The sequence below is a fragment of the Theropithecus gelada genome, chromosome 14 (assembly GCF_003255815.1).
Source record: "Theropithecus gelada isolate Dixy chromosome 14, Tgel_1.0, whole genome shotgun sequence".
Classification (NCBI taxonomy): domain Eukaryota; kingdom Metazoa; phylum Chordata; class Mammalia; order Primates; family Cercopithecidae; genus Theropithecus; species Theropithecus gelada.
The window spans coordinates 20,994,385-21,015,951 of NC_037682.1; the positions used below are offsets into that span (position 1 = coordinate 20,994,385).

At 54.4% G+C, this 21,567-nt stretch overlaps 1 protein-coding gene across 3 annotated transcripts in view; it reads right to left on the reverse strand.

Annotated features, from left to right (window-relative positions):
* Positions 1 to 1,238: 1,238 nt before the first annotated feature.
* CD82 (CD82 molecule) overlaps positions 1,239 to 21,567 on the reverse strand; it is a 54,608-nt gene continuing 34,279 nt past the window's right edge. For 2 of the 3 annotated variants that reach the window (XM_025356066.1, XM_025356067.1), the window contains 7 exons: positions 20,796 to 20,868; positions 15,828 to 15,952; positions 15,582 to 15,656; positions 5,332 to 5,433; positions 2,324 to 2,527; positions 1,970 to 2,053; positions 1,239 to 1,674 (listed from right to left, as the gene is read on the reverse strand). In XM_025356066.1, the coding sequence (XP_025211851.1) occupies positions 1,597 to 1,674; positions 1,970 to 2,053; positions 2,324 to 2,527; positions 5,332 to 5,433; positions 15,582 to 15,656; positions 15,828 to 15,952; positions 20,796 to 20,868 (741 nt within the window). In that variant the 3' untranslated portion in view covers positions 1,239 to 1,596. Of the gene's footprint in view, positions 1,675 to 1,969; positions 2,054 to 2,323; positions 2,528 to 5,331; positions 5,434 to 15,581; positions 15,657 to 15,827; positions 15,953 to 16,521; positions 16,595 to 20,795; positions 20,869 to 21,567 lie in introns of those variants that run through there. The other variant, XM_025356068.1, reaches the window with a different exon arrangement.

Sequence of the window (21,567 nt, forward strand, 5' to 3'; positions counted from 1 at the left end):
TTGCCCAGGCTGAAGTGCAGTGGCACAATCTTGGCTCACTGCAACCTCCATCCCCCGGGTTCAAGCAGTTCTCCTTCCTGAGCCTCCTGAGTAGCTGGGATTACAGGCGTGCACCACCATACTCCGCTAATTTCTGTATTTTTTTTGGAGAGATGGGGTTTCACCATGTTGGCCAGGATTGGACTCGAACTCCTGACCTTAAGTGATCCACCTGCCTCAACCTCCCAAAGTCTCACATTTCATCTTAAAAAGTCCCCTGAATTCTGCACATGTTACTCTAACACATTTCTTTAGTATGAAAATGCTTCCTTCCACAAATCGTTGCAAAAATGATGCTCTAGAAAGCGAGACCAAGTTTATCCTGTGGCCCCTGTCCCCCATCACCAGCCCACATTTTGCGTACCTTCTGGGGGCATCCATACCCTAGTTTCAGAAGCGGGAATGGAGAGATACAATCTATACCTCTCTTAGCACCAAATCAAACTCCAGGCACCCCACCGTGCAGGCAGGCCCATCAGAGCCTGGCCCATCACCATCCTAAGATTCAGGCTGCAGAGGCAGATGCTTGCGGGGAGGGCAGAGCCGTGAGGGGTCCAGCAGTCTCCAGCAGACCCAGCCACTCTGCTCACACCCTCTGCCCTGGGTCCTCCCCTGCCCCAGGAAGCAGCATCCCTACCATTCCAGACTAGACTGTTATAAATCTTCTTTAATAGTCTTAGAATCTTGAGTGTGTTTTACAGAATGGTGCACACAGAGCCCCCTCCCCTCTCCCCCCTACAAGGCACAGCCTCACCCACCCCACTCCCCAGGGGCCAGAGGACAGCTTGCCAAGAAAGGCCAGCCCACCTTCTCCCAGGAGAAGCCATCCTCCTCCTCCCTGTCCCTGGACAGCTCAGGACCCTGGAAAACACAGGGCCAGCTCTGTGCCATGCCCCCAAGGACTCACCTGTCCCTAAGCAGCTCAGGGCCAAGCCAGATCTCGTTACCCAGGCAGACCCCCTCTGACTCAGCTCCCCTAAGCCCTGTCCCCAGGGCATGGCCCAGGCTAATCTGAGCTGTCTAGATGGACCTGCATCAGGCCTGGGGAAGGGGTGCTACCCCTTAATATCAGGTAAAACCCACCCTCTCCCACTGCCTTCAATATAATTGTGAAAAAACAAAGATATAAATGTCATAGTGGAAATAAGTTGACCCGCCCAGTAGGCAGTCTCCTGACAGCCCAGGGTGCCTTATCTAACGCCCCACCTCCCAATTTTTAATACAGTTGCCCCCTATACAATATACACACACCCTTGAGGGCAGGTAGAAGTCCAGCCCACCTGCGCCAGGGACGCTGCCGGGAGCGTTCTTCTCTGAGTTGCTAAGAGAACCCTGATGAGCGGTGAGCAGAGGAACCATAGAACAGCCAGGGCTCAAGGCTGACAGCGGATAGGCCAGGAGAGATCGCCAGGCCCCAGAAAGCCCCCTACTTTCAGTCAGGGTGGGCAAGGGGGTCTTTGCAGTGAGGTGGGAGGCGGGCCTGGAGGAGGGAGCCAGGGAGACCCCTGGGAGCCCTGAGGTCAGGGGCCGGGCAGGGAGATGTAGACAGCAGCTGCCTCAGTACTTGGGGACCTTGCTGTAGTCTTCGGAATGGACGTGCCGGCACAAGCAGATGGACAGGACCATCCCCAGGAGCTGTGGGGAGAGGCGGAGAGTCAGAGGGAGGCTGGGCTGTCCTGGTCTCAGATGCCCCAGCCCCGCCATCCAGGTTTAGATGGGGATTAAGTGGATCCTCAACTTGAGCCTCACAACCACCCTGTGATGCAGGCAGTAGAGGGAGGCCCAGAGAGGTGCAGTGCCTTGTCTGAGGTCACACAGCGAGACAGTGCTCAGGCCAGAGGGCCTCTGGAAGCTGATGGGGTGCTGGGGCCCTCCAGAGACAACCCAGGAGGACCAGGGATGGAGAAGGGCTGGGGGAGGGGGCTCAGACCTCAATGACAGCCACGCCCACGCCCACGCCGAGGATGATGCCCAGGTTCTCCTGCAGCCACGCCTGCACCTTCTCCATGCAGCCCTGCAAGGGGAGAACACGGTCACACCACCCCACCCTGCACCATCCCGCCCCACCATGCAGAACCACTGAGAGCCCCCTAGTCCCAGCCTGGAAGGGTTCTGCCTGTTGCTTGAATGAATACATTAACAAAGAAGTAGATGAAGGTACAAATGACAGGTGAATCAAGGGAAGGAACTAAATGGAGGAAGGAAGAGCTGAGCAGTAGCCCAGACGGCCCCCAACACCCTCAGATCCCAGCCCCCAATCCGCAGCCCCCCGCCCACCGCACACCTCCTGGTACACAGGCCAGTCCTCAAGGTTGTTGCCCCTCTGGGTCTTGTTGCCAGCAGTCTCGCAGAAGCCCTTCCTCATGGAAAGGCTGTTGTCCTCTTCCCCTTTGTGTTCGCAGGAACAGGGGTAGGTGACCTCAGAGCGATTCATGAGCTCAGTGTTGTCCGTCCAGTTGTAGAAGCTGGCCCAGCCGCAGCACTTCACCTGGGCGAGGCAGGGGACACACTGCTTATGCTCACTGCCCACCGCAGGCAGGCTGCCCTCCTGGCAGAGGCGGGGCCTCCCCAGGACAGAGACTCAGATATGCCACTTCCAGGCCCCTGGTCCCAGCCGAACCATCACAAACTACAAGTACAGCAGAAAAATCAAAACCAGGATCAGCAAAAATACAAAGCAGAGTAGGAAGGAAGTTCAAGTTGAAGGAGCGCAGCTGTGCAGCGCACAAAGAGAATGGACGGCAGACCGTTCACAGTGCAGGGTTTAAAGTCAGGCTACTGGGTTATAATCCCCGCCCTGCCACCGACCAGCTGAGCAACCTCCGTCAAGGAAATAGCCTCAGTTTCCTCATCTGTAAATGGGGATAATTAAAATTCCCAACTTGCAGGGCTATCACAAGGACTAAATGGGATGAGTCAGGCAAAGTGCCCAGCAGAGGTGTGGGGAGCACAATAAGCTTAGGAAAGGCTGTTTGACTTTAGAGCAGGAGTTGAGATTTGCCTCTGAGCTTCCTGGTGAAAAGGAGAAAAAGTGGAAAGTGAAAAAGGATACAGCGTCAATTCTGCTTTTTTTTTTTCTTTTTCTTTTTTCTGAGGCAGAGTCTTGCTCTGTCACCCAGGCTGGAGTGCAGCGGCGTGATCTTGGCTCACTGCAACCTCCACCTCCCGGGTTCAAATGATTCTCCTGCTTCAGCCTCCTGAGTAGCTGGGATTACAGGCACTCACCATCCTGCCCGGCTAATGTTTGTATTTTTAGTAGAGATGGGGTTTCACCATGTTGGCCAGGCTGGTCTTGAACTCCTGACCTCAAGTGATCTGCCCGCCTTGGCCTCCCAACGTGCTGGGATTACAGGTGTGAGCCACCTCGCCCGACCGGTCAATTCTGCCACTTTAAAGGAGAAAATGCTCTAGTTCTAGAGAGAAGAAAGCCTTTCTGGGCTCTGTGTGCTAAAGGAGGTCTCTGTGTGCAAATCCCTGCAATGCTGGGGGTTCCTGGGAGGATTCAGTGGGATAGCCATGGTCACAGCAGGGGTCAGTTCCTGGACCGCTTCCTTCCTATCTCCGGATGTTGCCCGACCAATAGCCAGTGGACAGCAGGGGGCGTACCAGGCACACCCAGAAATGCTCAGCTCCAGGCCATTTCTAATCCAGCTTTTACAGGCGCTTGTTCCAGCAGGCTGGCTGCCTCCTCTCTCGAACAAAAGGCTGGCACCTCTGAGGGGTGCACAGGTCTGCAAGCTGGGGCCACCCACAGGTCATCCTGCACCAGAGCAAAATAAGGCAGGTCTCCTTGGCCCGTCTATGGCAGAGCCTCCTCCCAAGCAACGCTTTGCCCTGACCCCGGCTGTACCTGTTCCCCAGCAGCACATGCCATCTCCGCCTGTGTCTCCATGGATGTGCATGGTGACTAAAACATCACCACCAACTTAGCACATAATAAATGCTGCCTAAGTGCTGGAGGCTTTAACAATGTATCTCACACGGCATGGGTCAGTAGCCCCATTGTATAAACAAGGAGGCAGGCTCAGCAAAAGTCTAGCGGCTGTGGCAGTGTTAGCACTCCAGGCCTTGGGAGTCTCACTTACCACCAGCCCAAGCAGCATCTGACAGCATCGGAATCATCTAGAACCAGCCAATGACTTTCCAGGGTAGGATGCTCACCACCTCCCAAGGGACCCACTTCTCCTCCCAGGTCCCTTGTCAGGTGGCGCTGGTTTATGTCATTGGTGACATCAAGACTTTGCTAAAATTAGCAAAGTCTCAGCAATTGTGGGTCAAACTACATAGGCGACCAAAACATTTCCCTGTGTGAACCAAGCCTTCCAGCTGCCACGACCCCCACGCCTGATCTCCTATGTCAGGGCCAGAGAACATCGCTCTCCCCTTCCTCCGCTCAGAAGATGGTCAAGTCCACGTCGCCTAGATGGAGTGTCCTATTTGCAAACTCTCCTGGTGCCCCAGAGTCAGGCTTTCTCCTGCTGCCCATGCCCCTTATACCCCACAGCCCTCCCCTGAGGAGTCCACACCTCAGGGACCTCCCCTGAGGCCCTACGTGATCACTGTGTCCTGCTCCCTCACAGGATTGCAGATCAGAGACGGCAGGTTCCAGCCAAGGGCACACACAGCATCCGGGACCACAAGAAAGGAGAGCCAGGTGGTCACTGGATCACTATGGAGACAGGCTGGGAACCTGGACAGTCTATCTGTTGGTCAGTCGGGCAGTCCATCCATCCGTCCAGCCACCCATCCCCCCATCCATCCATCTCTCTCACTTTAACGGAGGTCTAATACACGTGAACTAATGGGCACACGTTCAGCTTGGTGCATTTTGACGTATGTGCACATACTGGTGAAACCAGTATCAAGATTTGGCTAGAATACTCCTTTCACCCTAGAAGGTTCCCTCAACACCTCCCCAGCTAGTGCCCCTCCCGGAGGCAGCCTCCACTGGGACTTCTCACTGCTACTTGGCATCCAGTTTCCTAAAACCCAGGGTGGAGCTCCCAACGCTCCCCAGTGTGGCTTGAGATAAGAGGGCTGACAACTGCCCCCGTGCTCTCTGGCCACAAATGGGAGCACCGAGTTATGACGCTGTCTCTGAGTCTCTGGGCCCCCGAGCAGGGAGCTGTGGTGCTAACTGGGGTGCCCTGCCCCCATAGAAGCACACTCTCCTACAAACTGTCAGGCACACACGAGCACTGCAGATGCCAGTCCCAGACACGTGGGTACACAGAGCCCCAAATTCAGGGCCACCCAGGCCAAAGAGCCTCCCACAGTCGCGCCCCACCTCACCTGAGCCTGCACGTAGTCCCAGGTGTCCTGCAGGCTGTCCTCGCGACTGCTGTTGTAATCTCGAATGAGCTCCATCACGATGCCGCCCATCTCCTGCTTCAGCTGCAGGACAAAGGTCAGGGTCAGATTTCCTGAAACCCGTGCCCACCTGTGGTCACCGCTACTTAAACTGCCTCCCCCCTGTTCCCTTCAGCAACCCTGTGACATGCTCATGGCTCCAACCACTTTCCTGGCGCTCCCAGGGTGCCCGATGCAGGCAGTGCCAACCACTCCTGCCCCACTGTCTCTTCTGCGCTCAGCAGCAGCCTGGCCCTGTAAACATCAATATTCTCATGTCACTGCTGAAAACCCTGTAGGGGCCTCCCACCACCAAGGCAGTTCCCACCATCAGTGTCCTCGTAACAGCCTAGGAGGCCCTACGCCACTTGTCTGTCCTCCCTGGACCTTGTGTCCTCTGTTCTTGCTCCCTCTGCTTCAACTGTGTGGATTTCCAAGCTGTCTTTGTGCCAGGCACACTCCTGCCTCAGGGCCTTTGCACCTGCTGTTCCCACCGCCTGGAATGCTCTTCCCCCAGACATTAACATGGCTCACTCTCTGCTTCCTTCAGGGCTCTGCTCCAATGTCACCTCCTCAGAAAGGCCTTACTAGACCACTCTACAAAATACCAGCCCTTCCCCATCCCCTCTCCCCCCACCAATCAACCCCCCCTCCCCTGGCCTCCCTTCTCCCACAAGGGAAAGCATGCTGTATTTTTCTTTAGAGCACTGACGTTACATGCTTGTTAGTTTTCAGGGCTTATCATCTCTCTCCACTAGCACATCAGCTCCATGGGGGCAGGGACCACATCTGGCATGCTCACTACAGGGTCCCCCATGGCCAGCGCCAAGCCTGGCACAGAATAGGTGTGCGGGGTACGTGAATGCTGAATGCACACCTAACCACCACGGTCTGCCAGGCACCAGAGCCAGACCCATGCAACTTCTTGGTGAATCCTTATGCCTCCCACAGCACAGCTGCAGGGAGAAGGAGGGACAGGGAGGAGAGCCCAGCTCAGCTTCCTCCTTCCAAGGACCAGAGTGCAGCCTCTCCAAACAGGGCCCCCAAGGGTAGATGCCTGGAGGGGGCCCCAAGACTGGGGGACCTGGAACTTCGGCATCAACTATGTGATCAAAAGATCCTCCTTCTATGCAGGCATGGTGGCGGGTGCCTGTGATCCCAGCTACTCAGGAGGCTGAGGCAGGAGAATTGCTTGAACCGGGGAGGTGGAGGTTGCAGTGAGTCTAGATCGCATCACTGCACTCCAGCCTGGGTGACAGAGTAAGAGTCCATCTCAAAACAAAACAAAACAAAACAAAACAAAACAAAACAGAAAAGATCCTCCCTCACCCCTTCCCAAGCCCTCAGCCAGCAGCGCCAGCCAGCCGGAGTGTGAGCTCAGCTGCTTTTCTGGGACCTGGCTGCTTGCCCCAGAGCTCCAAAAAAATCTCTTTTTTTTTTTTTTTTTTTTTTAAGACAGGGTCTCCCTGTCACCCAGGCTGGAGGGCAGTGGCAGGATCTCAGCTCACTGCAACTTCTACCTCCTGGAGTTAAGCAATCCTCCCACTTCAGCCTCCCAGGTAGCTGGAGCTACAGGCGCGTGTCACCACGCCTGGCTGATTTTTGTATTTTTAGTGGAGACAGGGTCTTCCCACGTTGCCCCGGCTGGCCTCGAACTCCTGACCTCAAGTGATCCACCCACCTCGGCCTCCCAATGTGCTGGCATTACAGGCCTGAGACCCCACGCCTGGCCCAAATCTACATCTTGCCTACACTGATCCTCACCCTGCTCAGGAATTGAGGGTCACTCTCCTTGTGGTGGAGAGCAGCACCTGCTCTCGGCTAACCCCACAGAGAAAACCCTGATGTACAAAGCAGGCAGAAGGGGGGTTTTGAAGTAAGTCAGTTGTGCAAAGGGAGGCAAACCCAGAGCCAGCTGAGGGCAGGGCCTCCCTCCGCAATAAGCAGACCTGGGTGGGAGGGGGGCCTCCGAGAGCCAGCCCCTGCCTGGCTCCACCTCACCTCTCAAACGGACCTTGCCCAGAGGCCTTCCAGGGCACATGCATGGATGGGCTGGTCACGGCAGTGGGAAGCCCCAGGGTGAGGGACTCTAGAAGGCAGGGATGCCAAGGAGAAGGCCACACACCTTCCCACCTTGGTTCCTGAGAAGGAAGAATTGGGAGAAACGGGATAGGTACTTCTAGATGGGGTTTTAGAGCCTGACTCCCAGGGAACCCTGTGGGTGGGGCTTCCTGCAGCTCCCCACAGGCAGCCCTCGAATGAACAGAAAACTCATATCCTGCAGATGGACCTGCAGCCCTGGCTCCTCACTCTTGGTTAAATTAATGCTGGGGCCGGGCATGGTGGCTCATGTCTGTAATCCTAGCACTTTGGGAGGCCGAGGTGGGCGGATCACGAGGTCAGAAGATTGAGACCATCCTGGCTAACATGGTGAAACCCCATCTCTACTAAAAAAAATTACAAAAAATTAGCTGGGCTTGATGGCAAGTGCCTGTAGTCCCAGCTACTTGGGAGGCTGAGACAGAAGAATGGCTTGAACCCGGGAGGTGGAGCTTGCACTGAGCTGAGATTGCACCACTGCACTCCAGCCTGGGTGACAGAGTGAAACTCTATCTCGGAAAAAAAAGAAAAAAAAGAATGCTGGGAAACCAGCCTCCGATGATGCTCCCTGCCCTTCTCTCAATAAAGCTCTCAGCATGATACTTTAAAACAAAACAAAACAAAACACCTTATACAGAGTTCTGCAATTTACAAAGCTTTCCTGTCAGTAATTAATCACAACACTAATAGTAGTTAACTTTTATCAAATGTTTGTTATGTACCTGGTGCTGTGGTAAGCACTTTAAATGTATTATCTCAACTGAATCTTCACAGCAGACCTATGGCCTAGGTATTCACCCCATTCCCTCATTATAGAGACATAGAAAACAAACCCAGAGAGGTTAATTAACTTGCCCAAGGTCACACAGCCAACATGTGGAAGAAGTGACGTTTGTACCCAGGCTTGGCGGATTTCAGAACCCAGGTTTTTACCTATTAAGCTTTTGGCATTTAAACCACATGGCCATACCCAGTTTTAACCAGGGCCCAGAAAAGCTAAGTGGTTTGCCTGCGTCACATAGCCTGGGCTGTCTGCCAGCCGATCTGACATCTCAGGTCCACCTCTCAACCCCAATGGGTGGGTGATCCCCATGGTGTGGAAAGGATGGGTTCTCCAGAAGCATCTGTGCAGAAAGCTGCCTCACCCACATCCTCCCCACCCAGCCAGCTTCCTCACGACATGTTGCACTGAGGCTCTGTTTAAACCCCAGCGTGGCTGTCACAGCAGCCTGGACTTCCCTGTTTCTCTCCCAGGCCCCCTGAAATGAGAAGGTGATGGAAGCTGGGTGGTTTCCACCTAGACAGGTGGTTTCCATGGAAACACCACAACATCTTTCAGTCCAGAATGTGGTTGAGGGACACACCTGGGCCACGAGGACCATGGCCACAGGGGCTGGTTCAGCTTGGAGTTGATGCCCTGGGACCCCAACGCTCAGGAGGCCTGTGCTGGGAGTACAGGGAGGTCACCCTGGCAACCAGGTAGCTACTGAGACCAAAAGGACATGGAGGTAGCAGGAGCAGACATTCATGATCTCCCTCCATCCTCCCAGGGACCGCTCCACTGTTTCTGCCTGCCCTGCAGAAACCCACTCCTTGGGTGTAACCACCTTTCTATTTCTCCATGGAGCTGGGGAGGCCCCACTCCCTCAATGCCAGAGGCAGGCAGAAGACCTGGCCTGCCACTCAGTGCCATCCACATCGCAGGCACGGTGAGTGGTTCAGAGACGGGCTTGAGATCCACGCTCACACACCCAGCCCTCTTTCCATCCATGTGGTAGGATGAGGACCTGGGCTACCTTCAGGCTCCACGGGGGACAGCCTGCCCGAGAAGGGAGCCAACAGAGGAGGGCAGGGCTGAAGGGTAGAGAGGGACAGCAGCAGCCTTTGGGAACCTGGATACAGCTGAGCCTTCTGCTGGCTCTAGCCACTTGCAGTTGAGTCACTGTCACATGCCATAAAGAGTCCTGCCCAGGGTCAGCTGCATAATTTACATCTAGTGCAAAGTGAAAATGGAGAGCCCCTCATTTAAAACTTATTAAGAATTTCAGCCGGGCGTGGTGGCTCACACCTGTAATCCCAACACTTTGGGAGGTTGAGATGAGCAGATCACTTGAGGTCAGGAGTTTGAGACCAGCCTGGCCAACATGGTGAAACTGCATCTCTACTAGAAACACAAAAATTAGCTGGGCATGGTGGTACGTGCCTGTAGTCCCAGCTACTCGGGAGGCTGAAGCAGGAGGATCACCTGAGCCCAGAAAGTGAAGGTTGCAGTGGGCTGAGAACTCCAGCCTGGGCAACAGAGCGAGACTCTATCTCAAAAAGAAAAAAAAAAAAAAAGAATTTCAATACAGCAACAGCAGAGCATCCTGTGCGATTGCATAGGTTGAATGCCGAGGAAGCCAGCCTTGTCTTCCCTGTCTCCCTCCTCCCCATTTCTCAGAAGAGAAAAGTGAGGCTCAGAATTAGAGCAACTTCCCAAGATCACACAGATAGAAAGCAGCGGAGACATGACCAGATCTTGATCTGTGCAGCTCCAGGGCCCCAGGATCTTAGCCTCGGCAAGCTGCCCGCCGCCTCCCCGTGACCCTGCTGTCCTCTGCGTGGCTCTACTCACGTCCCACCCAAATGCTGCGCTTTGACCTCCCCTTTTAGTGTGAATTTTCACAGTCAGAATTAGGAGAGACCTTTGAATCCAGAAAATCATCCAAATGTAAGAGTCACGCTTTTCTAGGCTCTGCTTAAATGCTCCCTGTGATGGGGAACTCAGTAACTCACATGAGAGCATGTTGCGGAGTTGGGAGGCTCTTGATACAATTTAAGTTCTGCTCAAATGACTTCTACCCACCTGTATTAGTTCACATCCTCCTCCTCTCCCAGCTACCTAAGTCCCAGCTGGGACCACAGGAATAAATCAAATCCCTCTCTTGAAGGACACATCTCATCCAGATACTTGAGACCAGACTACGTCTCCAGGGTAACTTTTCAGGCTTCTGTGCCCGCCCCTTGGGGTGCTGTGCAGACCTCTCACCATGCTCTTTAAGGTGTGAAATCACCCCTTATAATGAGGTACCAATGCATGAATTGGACCCACATCTTCTTGTCCTCTCCAGGTTTCCCACAGGAGATGCTGGCAAATGCTTTGCTAGAATACAGATACACCAGCTCAGAGGCTGCATCCCAGTACCCTGATAGGAAATGAGGGCCCTTGGCCGTAAAGGGGGTGGTGGGAGCATTTAGTCTTTGTGATCACCTGTATCTTTCCGGCAAGTCCAGCTGCAAGCCCCATAACTAGCTACCCCAGAATTCGGAGCCAGTGACCAGCGTGTGCTTCAGAGACTCTAGCCCAAGTGTCTTTCCATAATCCTTTTCCAGAGGAACGGCCTGGACTCCTCCATTCCCTTCTCAACAGGGAAGAGAAAGGTCACCTCTCCCTGTCCCCAGCTCCAGCTGCCCTTCCTCCCTCTGCCCCATCACAAGAGAAGCCCAAGCCTGAGAATCAGGAAGTTCTAATTCAGCAAGCAGACAGCTCACAGAGAACCACACTGTCCCCTAGGAACCTGTCTCGCCACCTGCGTCTCACACATGAGAGTATATGCGCACCAGCAATTTGGGGCTTTCAGGGTGAGAGCGAGGAGGACAAGAAGGAAATCACAGTTCCCCTGACCAACATCTCTGGGGAGCTGTCTGACCAGCCACTGCCACTGTCACAGCCCCCACCTCTGGCTCCCAGCCAGGCCAAGTGAGCCCCTTCCCCTCCAATGTCTTCTCCTTAAGCCTGATAGCTCTCAGAGCCTCAGGGGCCTCCCTGGCACAGGTATGGCCAGCCAAGTACATCCAGCTCAGCTCCCGCACACCACAGGAAAGGGCAAACTGCATCTGCTTCCTTCTCACCCCTCCCACCCTCACTGTCTAGAGAGAACAAGTCAGAATCCCTGATTGCCTGCACTGGGCATGGCCCAAGAGCTCGCCTGTGGATCAGAGGGGCTGGGTAACTTTTCCGAAGCCACACAGCAATCAGCGGCAGAGCCCACACTAAAACACAGGGCCCCTGAATCCCAGAGCTGGGCTCTGCTCACCAGAGGCTGGATAAACAAGCAGATGAGGATCTTAGTGCCACGCCCAAATCCTGGTTCCCACAGCCCTTGCTCTGCTGACAGCGAGGGCAGCAGGAACAGCTGCCACCTATTGAGCCCTTACCAGGCCCTCATGAAGTGAATAATGGCAGCAATAATAATAAACACTGGCAACGATGCCAGCAACATCGGCCTCTGGCTGGGCGCCGCACGACACCCTTCTCATATGTTAGGGCTCTTCATCTCTCAAGTGCTGCGAGGCAGCCCCTGGGGGCTCCGGCTCCAGACAGGATCAGGTTTTAGAAAGGGCCTGGGGGGACAGATCACACCCGCCAGTGGGGGCTGGGGTAGCAGCCTGCAATGACTCCCATTTCTATTTCCCCAGGGATGCCCTAATGGGGCAGGCAAAGCCCATACACAGCCTTGCTTCTGTTCAGGTTCAATTTTGCCATCAAATGAGTTGCAAATGCTACTTTTGGTTTTCTTTTTTCTTTTTTTTTTTTTTTTGAGACGGAGTCTTGCTCTGTCTCCCAGGCTGGAGTGCAGTGGCGCAATCTCGGCTCACTGCAAGCTCCGCCTTCCGGGTTCACGCCATTCTCCTGCCTCAGCCTCCTGAGTAGCTGGGACTACAGGTGCCCACCACCGTGTCCGGCTAATTTTTTGTATTTTTAGTAGAGACGGGGTTTCACCGTGTTAGCCAGGATGGTCTTGATCTCCTGACCTTGTGATCCGCCCGCCTCGGTCTCCCAAAGTGCTGGGATTACAGGTGTGAGCCACCGCGCCCAGCCTACTTTTGGTTTTCAAAGTGCTTTTCTGGATTTCAGAATTGCAGAGAAGGGACAGTGAGCGGGCCTATATTGTTACTAGTTTGACGAATGAGGAAACTGAGGCACAGGGAGGCTGAGTAGCATGCCCAGAATGTCAGAGCAGTGGTTCCATAGTCGAGACCCTTGGACACCACTCTGCATGTTCATAGAAGTATCACAGTCTGTGTTCACTCCAGCCTGAGCTAGGGCAGGGAGAGGCAGGTTTATTCTCGATTTATAGAAGCAGAACCCAAGGCTCCAGAGGTGACATGCCATGCCAAGGTCCCCCACCTCCCCATCGCTGCCCTGAGAACAGTGGCTGCGGGTGGCAGGGGCAGGAAGGACAAAGGGCAGCCCTGGAGACCACAGCAGGGTCGCTCCCACCCACCTGCACAGGAGCCCTATCTCCTTTCAAAAGGCCTTTCTTCCTTAGGTTCAGGCAAGTCCCACCCCCATGCCGAGCCTTGTCTGCCAGAATAAACACCATCAAAAGTATGTTTAGTCTTCCACTGAGATTTACGACGCGTTGGGAAAGAAGAAAGAAATCATTCATTCCAACTTGGGCAATACAGTGGCATCAGAACTTCTTCAGCAAAGCCAGAAAATGTCCCCCTGCCTTCCAGAAAAGGTGGTGGTGGACGAAGGTGAAGCAGGCTGCGACTAGGGGGTGTGGACTCTGGAGGGGAAGATGGGGGCGGTCGTGCAATGCACAGAGCCTGGCTGGGGTTGGGAAACCCAAATCTCCAAACAAGTCCTGTTCTGGGACTGACAGGACACCTGTGAGTCTAAGCTCATCATCATCAGCCAAGCAGAGTTAACAGCCCACGGGAGGGCAGCACGGTGTACAGGGAGGCATGGGCCTCGGACTCCGAGGGAGCAGGATGGAAATCCCCACTCTGATGCACCAAAGCTGCGTGTGTCAGTGGCCGAAAGTCACTTTGCTTTCCTGGGTCTCAGTTTCTTCAAATGGAAAATGTTTGTAAATTTGAAACGTGTATGTCAGCTCACTTTTCTAGCTCAGCTCCTGGCATGTGGTTGGTGCCAACCCGGTGGGTGCCATCTTTATTACTGAGAGATGGTGAATCACACAGACTGCACGAGATCCCTGTAGAGGCGACCAGCTTCTGAGTCATAGAAGCTGGCTCACTGAGGCCTGATTCTAATCCACCCTGTTTATATCACTAACTGGGTACTAAAGAAGCTCCAGTGCCATAGGGCAAAAATGAAGACCTGACCCCACAACCATTTTTCTGGGAAAGGAATTTCCCTCCCTTAACTGCTGGCTTCCTGTCTCATAGCCAAACAAGCTGCTTTTCATCTACAAAATCCACTATTTTCCACTTTTGCCTTGACTGCCAGGAAGCTCAGTGCCCAAGTTAGCCCTTAGTTACCAAGAGTATCTTGTCTTGTTGAAGTTCTATTAAGTTCTAAGTTCTATTAAGTGTTCGTTGCTGATGTTGATGTTGGTATAGTGTTTTCTCAGTTACCTTCCAAGAGGGATCTCAGGCAACTTGACCTTCAAGTGGTGACGTGCAGGAGCCCAACTGGCTGCCAGCTCTGCCACCCTCACTGGTGGACAAGAACTGGTGGCACTGGAAGCAGGGACCCCAAGGGTCTGCTAGGCCACAGGCCACGTGCAGCAGGGTCTGGGGACAAGTGAACTCGAATCGGAGTCAGGGAGCCTAGGCTGACCTTACTCCTTCATCTGCAGGACGGAGATTCTCCCACAACCTTGAGAGGGTCTAGTGGGGATCAGCGAGAGGAGTGTCACGTGGCGTGGTCAACACTGTACTTGGTATATGCTGTGCATGAACTCAACTGGAGGGATGGTGGGGGTTAGAGCCACTGTTATCAATGTTGTTATTGCTCTTCATCTCAGAGCATCTGCTTCTCCATCTGTCAACATAAAACCCTGCAGAGCCATTGTGAGGACAAGATGATGTATGGAAAGCTTCTAGAAGATGCCACATGCACACAGTAGGTGCTTCTTACACAATAACCGTGACTCACAATTAACTGGCTCACCCAACAGCCATTCTTGGCTCCTTTCTCTCTTGTGCCTCTGTCTTTAGAGTCTGAAAGTTTGACACATTCTCAGCCTCCTCTGCAACCAAGGGTGACTTTGTAACCCAGTCTGGGGAAGTCTGTTGGAGGGTTTTGTTTTTGAGACAGGGTCTCACTCTGTTGCCCCAGGCTCTGTTTCATGGCTCACTGTAGCCTCAACCTCCTGGCCTCAAGGATCCTCCTGCCTCAGCCTCCTGAGTAGCTGGGACCACATGTGCACACCACGATGCCTAGCATTTTAAAAGATTTGTAGAGATGGGGTCTCACCATGTTGCCCAGGCTAGTCTCAAAGCAATCCTCCTACCTCTGCCTCCCTAAGTGCTGAGATTACAGTCATGAGCCATTGCGCCCAAGCAGGGCTTGCTTTTCTGATAAAAGGGATGGCAATGTCTGGCACTGCTCACTTCCCCATCTTCCAGCCACAGCAGCACAGACGTCGTGCCTGGTGCTGTGGCAGCCATCTTGGAACGACGAGGTAAGTGTCATAACGCAGGAAAGCCATCCCAGCGAGGATGCTGAACAGCCAGAACCACGGCCTCTGAGCTTCAAAACCAGACTTCCGGGCAAGTCAACCACAGATGTCCTTCAAGTTTAAGCCGCCGTAAGTCTGATATTCTGTTTCTGAAAGCTGAACATCTCCCCTCAGACACAAGACTGATGTTTTTATTAACGGTCTCCTTCTAAACCTCATTTGTGGGTGAGTGGCATGGATTGAATAGTTGCTAAAGTATCTTCATAATAACAAGAATGACATTTATTGAGTACTTATGGTGCCATGTGTTATGTGTTTCACTCAGATAATCTCGAATAATCTTTGTAACCACTCAGAGAGTTCAGTTTTCTTACTGTTTCCATTTTACAGATGGTGGAACAGGCACATAGACGCAAGCAGCTTGCCCAAGGCCACACAGCTAGAAAGCAGTGTGGTCAGGCTGAGATCCAGGCCCGGCAGGCACTGCCCACACCTGCTGCCTTCTCCTCTAACACTCCCCCATTTGATCACAAAGAATAGTGTCCAGAAGGCCGTCCCTGACACCTACTGGGTCTGTCTGTGACAACTGGGGGGCTCCATGTCCATCCCCTACACTCAAGGTCAACCCCTCACATGGCTGGTCCAGCCCAGTGAGGGGGAAGGGAGCGAGGGGCTTACCTTGCCCATGTTGAAGTAGAAGAGGGCCCCGGCCGTCACCTGGGCAATGAGGATCAGGAGCAGGAAGGCAAAGTACTGGGGACACAGAGCAGGCAAAAAGTCAGCTGTGGGTCCCCGACCAGGTGCACCCAGCCCGCATGCCTCGGGAGACGCTCTCCACCCGGCGTTACGGCCAGCGACGTGCTCAGGCTGCACTCGGCTGGGTGAGAGGAAATGGTCATCAGCTGCAGAGGGATCCGTACTCACCAGCCCCAGCAGACAGCGGACCTCATTGACGGCGCCAATGCAGCCCAGGAAGCCCATGAGCATGGTGACTGCCCCCACGCCGATGAAGACGTAGGCCCCCATCCTGAGCGAGCTGGAGGAGGTTTCTAGGGGGAAGAAGAAGCACACTCACTAAGTACAAAATCAGTGGGCCCAGCAGGTATGAACACCTGGCCTAACCGCCCAGGTCTGCTTCCCCATCCCCTCTTTGGAGCCAGGCTGTTGGGGTCAGCTGCATTCCCCTGCTGGCTTCTCACTGCCCAACAGGGAACCAGCTCCCACGCATTCCCACTTGTGTCCCTCCCCCAGTAAACTTGCAATCCGCACCCTCATCCAGCCTAAGCCCCTTCCCGGCTTTATTTTTTTCTTCGTAACGCTACTCAGGATTGAACAGACTACATTTCACTGATTCTTCTTGCTCATTGTCTGCTCTCCCCCTCCACCAAGGACCTGAGGTGCATGAGGGCAGAAGCTTCGCTGTATTCCCAGGAAACTCTCAGCTCGAACACCGCCTCTGGCAGTGAGGTGCTGGGCACAGTAAGGATCTGTGGAATTGACAGACGAGGGGCTGGCTGCTTCTCCAGGGGCCACGGACGTTAAGATTGCAAGCTGATTTTTAACCTGCCTTCCTTCTTGTCCATATAATAACAAACACCAGCCTTTCTTGCCCACTCACTGCGCCTTAGGGGTTTTCTACACACCGTCTCCAATTCTGACATCACCCTGCCTGGCAGGCACTAGCAGGGCCCTTTCACAGATGAGAAAACTGAGGCTCAGAAAGGCGCACAGGCAAGGGCCTGAGCTGGAATTTGAAAATATGCAAACCTCCAATGCCACACCCTTTCCGCTCATGCACAGGGCACATGTATTGCTACAGGTGTGATGCATGTTCATTCAGCCAACAAATGTTTACTGGGTGCCCACTTCATGCCAGGCACCATGCCAGTTGCTGGGGATGCAGAAGAGTGACTAACAAGGTCTGACATTTGGGGGTGGGGAGTGGAGACAAAAAGTACACAATACAGGTTTTCTGGTTGTGTTGGTCGCCATGAAGATACCAAAGCTGACTCACTGCAGAGAACTGCCCGTCGGGGAGAGGGTCGGAATGGGTCGAGGAAGGCCAGCCTGAGCCAGTGACATTTGAGCCAAGACGTGAATGAAGAAGTCAGCCAAGCAAAGATCTGTGGGAAAAGCATTCCAGAAAGGGGGCACAGCAGGTGCAAAGGCCTGAGGAAGGAGGAGCTGGGTGTATTTGAAGATTGGAAAGAAGGCGAGAGAATGGACCAGTGAGAGCAAGAAAGGAGCCCGGGAGGAAATGACGCTTAGGAGGTGCAGGGATGGGCCTGATGGCTAAGACTTTCTTTAGAGTCACCTGTGGACAGGCCCATTCCAGGAGGCGGAGGTCAGGAATCCAGCAGGGGCACTTGGCCAACATTTCCTAAGACACCCAACCCATCACACAGGGTAAAGCTCATGTCATCTCTAGCTCACCAGCATGGGTACGCTGTACCCCCAGCAGAGGACACACCTGGAGGGTGAAGATGCTGGCATCTCCAGAAGGCTGGAGAGCAGTGTGGATCAGAGGAGCCTCTTAGGGATGCAGATGCTTGCGTCCGTTACAACCCGACCAAGATGCTCCCAGCAGAAGGCCAAGGACCTGCGTTTTTCACCTGCGCCCCTAAGCACTGAGGCACAGCCAGGACCAACCCCTTGACCATCAGCAGGGAGAATACAGGCCTGGGGCTGGCCATGACTCCCTGGGGATCCTGGAGAGGCCGAGGTCCCCACCTTGGTCCCCAATGGGCGTTATTGCCCTTAAGGAATAACGATCAAGCTGGAGGATGGGAGGGAGTCTGTGGGATTCAGCTCCACTTCCTGATTACAGACAGAATGTTCTGGAGCTCAGGAAGAGCTCTGGCCAACCCACCCTACTCTCAGGCTTCCTCCACCCAGTTCCTCACAGGAGCCCCCCACCTTCCTCAGGGTGAGTGTGGGGACCTCCTGGCACTGAGCCTCAGCCACCAGCGTGCGCAGGGAGAGGCTGTCAATTCCACTTTTCCTAAACTTCCTGGGTTTGGCTTCCAACAATTTCTCCCAGTGACTACTCCCAGAAAAAAGAAACTGGCACTGCCCAGACAGCCGCTGTGTGCCAGCCCCAAACAAGGCCCTTTATCCAAAGCATCCTGCCTAATTTCACCAACCGCCCTCTGTGGCTGTACTCACATCCTGATTTGTCTGCAAGGACCCCGAGGCTCAGAGAGGATAGCAGGCTGTAAGCTGCCTGGCAGGCAAGGCCCAGGGCTGACCCCAACTCAGATCCTTTCCCTGGGAGACCAGACGAACTGCGAGGTCTCCGTATCTCAGAACATTTCATTGATGCCTTTCCCTGGTCCCCCAGGATCCCAGGCCTACCCCACATCTGAGCAAGCTGACTTAGGAAGTAGGTGACGGTATGTTCCTGGGTAGGCCATCCACAGGGCATGGCAAAAACAAAACAAAACAAAACACCTTTTAGTCTTCCTGGGCCTAGAAGGGACCAGGAAGGTAGAAAGGAGGTGGCCCAAACAGAAAGGGACGAGGGATCAAGAAAAGGAGATTCTAATCCCAGCTCTGCGCCAACACGCTCTGACCCTGGGCAAGCCATTTTCTATTTCTTTCTCTGTAAAATGGGTCTAAAGCCTGCTCCTTGAAGATGGCAAAAGGATTAAATTGTATTATAAAATTTAGCTAACCATCGCGTATGTAGGGGTTTTCACTGGGGGCTGTCCTAAACTCTTTTCAGATAAAAACGAGAGGCTCATTTAATTTCTCACAATAACCACAGAAAGTGCACTCTACTACGATCCTCATTTTATAGGTGAGGAGGCACAGAGAGGTGAAGCAATGTGCTGAGGGTCACACAGCTAGTGGACAGCACAGCCGCGAATCGAACCCCAGCAGTCAGGCTTGAGTCTGCTCTTCACTGCAGAGTGCTTCCTCTTACTAAGGTACTAACCAGTGGCATGTGGCTGCAGAGCCATGTGGTCCAGGGGTTCAAGGCACGGGCCCAGAAGCTAGGCTACCTCATCTGCAGCCAGCTCCCCTACCTGCTTGCTGTGTGCAAGTTACGACGCCTCTCTGTGCTTCAGTTTCCTCCTCTGTAAAATGAGGATAGCAACGCCCAGCCCCATGAACTCAGAGCAGGGATTCAACTCGGCAGGGAAAGAGCTATCCCCAGTTCTGCCCCTCAGCTGCTCCGTGACTCTTAGCAAGTCATTTTCCCCACCTCTGGCCTCAGTTTACACCAGTGCCTAGTGACCAGGCTAGAGGATCAGTGTTTCTGAACCCTGGCTGCCTGGGGAATCCACCTGGGGAACTTTTTAGAGAACACCAGCGCTCAGGCTCCCACGCACACCGACCGTCAGGTCCCTCGGGGCGGGTGGGGCTTGGGCTGAAGCATTTGTAAAATGCACCCTCTACTGCAGACAGTAGACCTTTAAGATCTGGCCAGCTTGAGATTGTCAGACCCGAACAGGGAGGAGGCCAGAGCCGCAGCAGGAAGCTTTCCCCACCCAGCGGGCTCACCCCCACTGCACCAGCCGTGGGGCAGGGCGCAGAGGGCAGAAATGTGGGTGGGCAGGCTGGGCCTCTAGACTTTGCCCTGGGGTGCAGAGCCTGCTGGGTTGGGCCATGACTCAGGAAGTAGAGAGCTGGCCTCATGGGGCCAAGGAGGGTGTGTCACACAGGCCAGGAGAGTGTGGGGGGCATGGGTCGCCCACCCACCTTAACCCCAGAATGGAGGGTGAAAGGGGGTAAGACTGAGAGCCCCGGGGTGCATCAGATGTGGCTAGAGTGTGGATCATCCCTGCTTTCCATCTCCTGGAGAGGAGGCCTAGCCCCTGGGGCCGGGGGGACAGATGTGGCCTCTCCATCATCACATCCTAGCCAGGTTCCGCTTTATGTAAATCAAGCAGCTGTCACAGGCCACATTCCAAACCAGCTGCCTTGGGCAGCTGCTGGGAGAAGTGAGCCAAGGCCGCACTCAACGAGGGGAGTGGCACGGCTGTCCCCCGGGGGCTTCTGCTGTACCTCCCTTCCACCACAGGGAGCCCCTGAGAGGTCAGCGCAGCAGGCCCTGACGGCTTCCTGGAGGAGGCTGCGCAGGCACGGAAGGGCTCTTATTCCTGTAGAAATGCCTTGGGCCTCTTTTCTTCTGCCTCTAAAGAGTGAGAGAAGGGGTTTCCACACTGTGGCTCACCCTGCCCTGTGCTGCATTTAGGACCAAAGCTCTTGGAGTTCGAGTCCCACACCCACCATTTAGAAGCTGTGTGAACTTCAGCAAGGGACTTAACCTCTCTGAGCCTCTGTTTCTTCATTGGTAAGGCGGGAATAGAAACGTATCTACCTCACAGGGCTGTGGTGGGATTAAGACAGTTTATCGGTACAAACTGCTTGGCACATGAGGAGCATAATAATTGGTGACTGTGCCTGGAACCTTCCTCATCCGTGCACACACCTGACCCACCGAGCTGCTGCCGGGCTCATAGCGAAGCACCACTCACAGCAGGTGCTTCATCAGCCCCCGACTATCTTTCTTACATCTCTGTGAAATGGGAGGGACTGTTGTCTACATTCTGGTGGATGGGCAAGTGAAGGAACAGAGAATGTAAGAGGCTTTCCTAAGGTCAGGGCCAAGGAAAGGGGCCAGGAAGAGAAAACAAGCCTCCCTCATCTCCAGTGTTCCCCCAGACAACAGCAGCTTTGTTTGGGGAAGAAGAGAAAATTCCTTTTGGAAACCCTTGCAGAGAAGAGCCATGGGCAGTGGTCGGCAGCAGGACCTGGCTACATCCCTGAGGTCAGCGGGAAAAGCAACAGGCATTGAAGCCGAAGCACTGATGGAACAGCTGTGCCTGAGCCCTGGCCCTCCCTTCTCCAGTGAGCCTGGTTCTGGGGAAGCTGAGGGGTTCTTACGCAGGACAGAGATGAAACTGCTCTTGTCGGCCAGGATCCACACCCCGAAGCCCAGAATCACTGCGCCCAGGATCTGGAAGGAGAATGGAGCCGTTAATGGGGAGCCAAGCCAAGATGGGATGAGAGCCCTCCCCCGCCAGCTGTCCCTGCAACCCAAGTCAGAGTGGGCAGGGCAGGGGGCCACAGAGGGTACCACCTCCACCCTTCTCCAGCCCAGGAATGTCCAGATGGCCTCAGGTCCCACACCGCAGCAAGCCAGACACCAGGACCCTGGGCAGGGAATCCCTCCGACCTCCCATCTTGCCCCCCTCCACCATGTGTGATTCAGCCGAGCCCCCTGGTGAAGCCTCCTGCCAGGGGCACCCTTCCTGCCGCATCTCCTGGCCCTTTTCACAGCTCATCCCCCGCACTCCACCCAGTTCACGGCCTAGGAGCTTCCCAAAAAAGAAAAGCAAGACCCTCCGTGGACTTGAACATCAAAGCCCAACTCATCCCCAGGTCTGAACAACGGGGCCACCTGCCACAGGAGCCTTCTCTGACCCCCTCAGGCAAACTCAGGTGCCCCCATTCTGCTGCAACCACTGTCCGGCCCTTCTTAGTCATTCCCACTGGGTCTAACTGCTGTGTTAGTTTATCTGGTTAGACTGAGAGCTCCCTGAGGGCAGGGCTGGTTGGAGACAGCTCTGTATCCTCAGCAGCTCTATAGCACTGGATGCTAAGCAGCTGGGGGAATGAACGAGCTCATGAACCAAACTGCAAATGCAGGACTAGA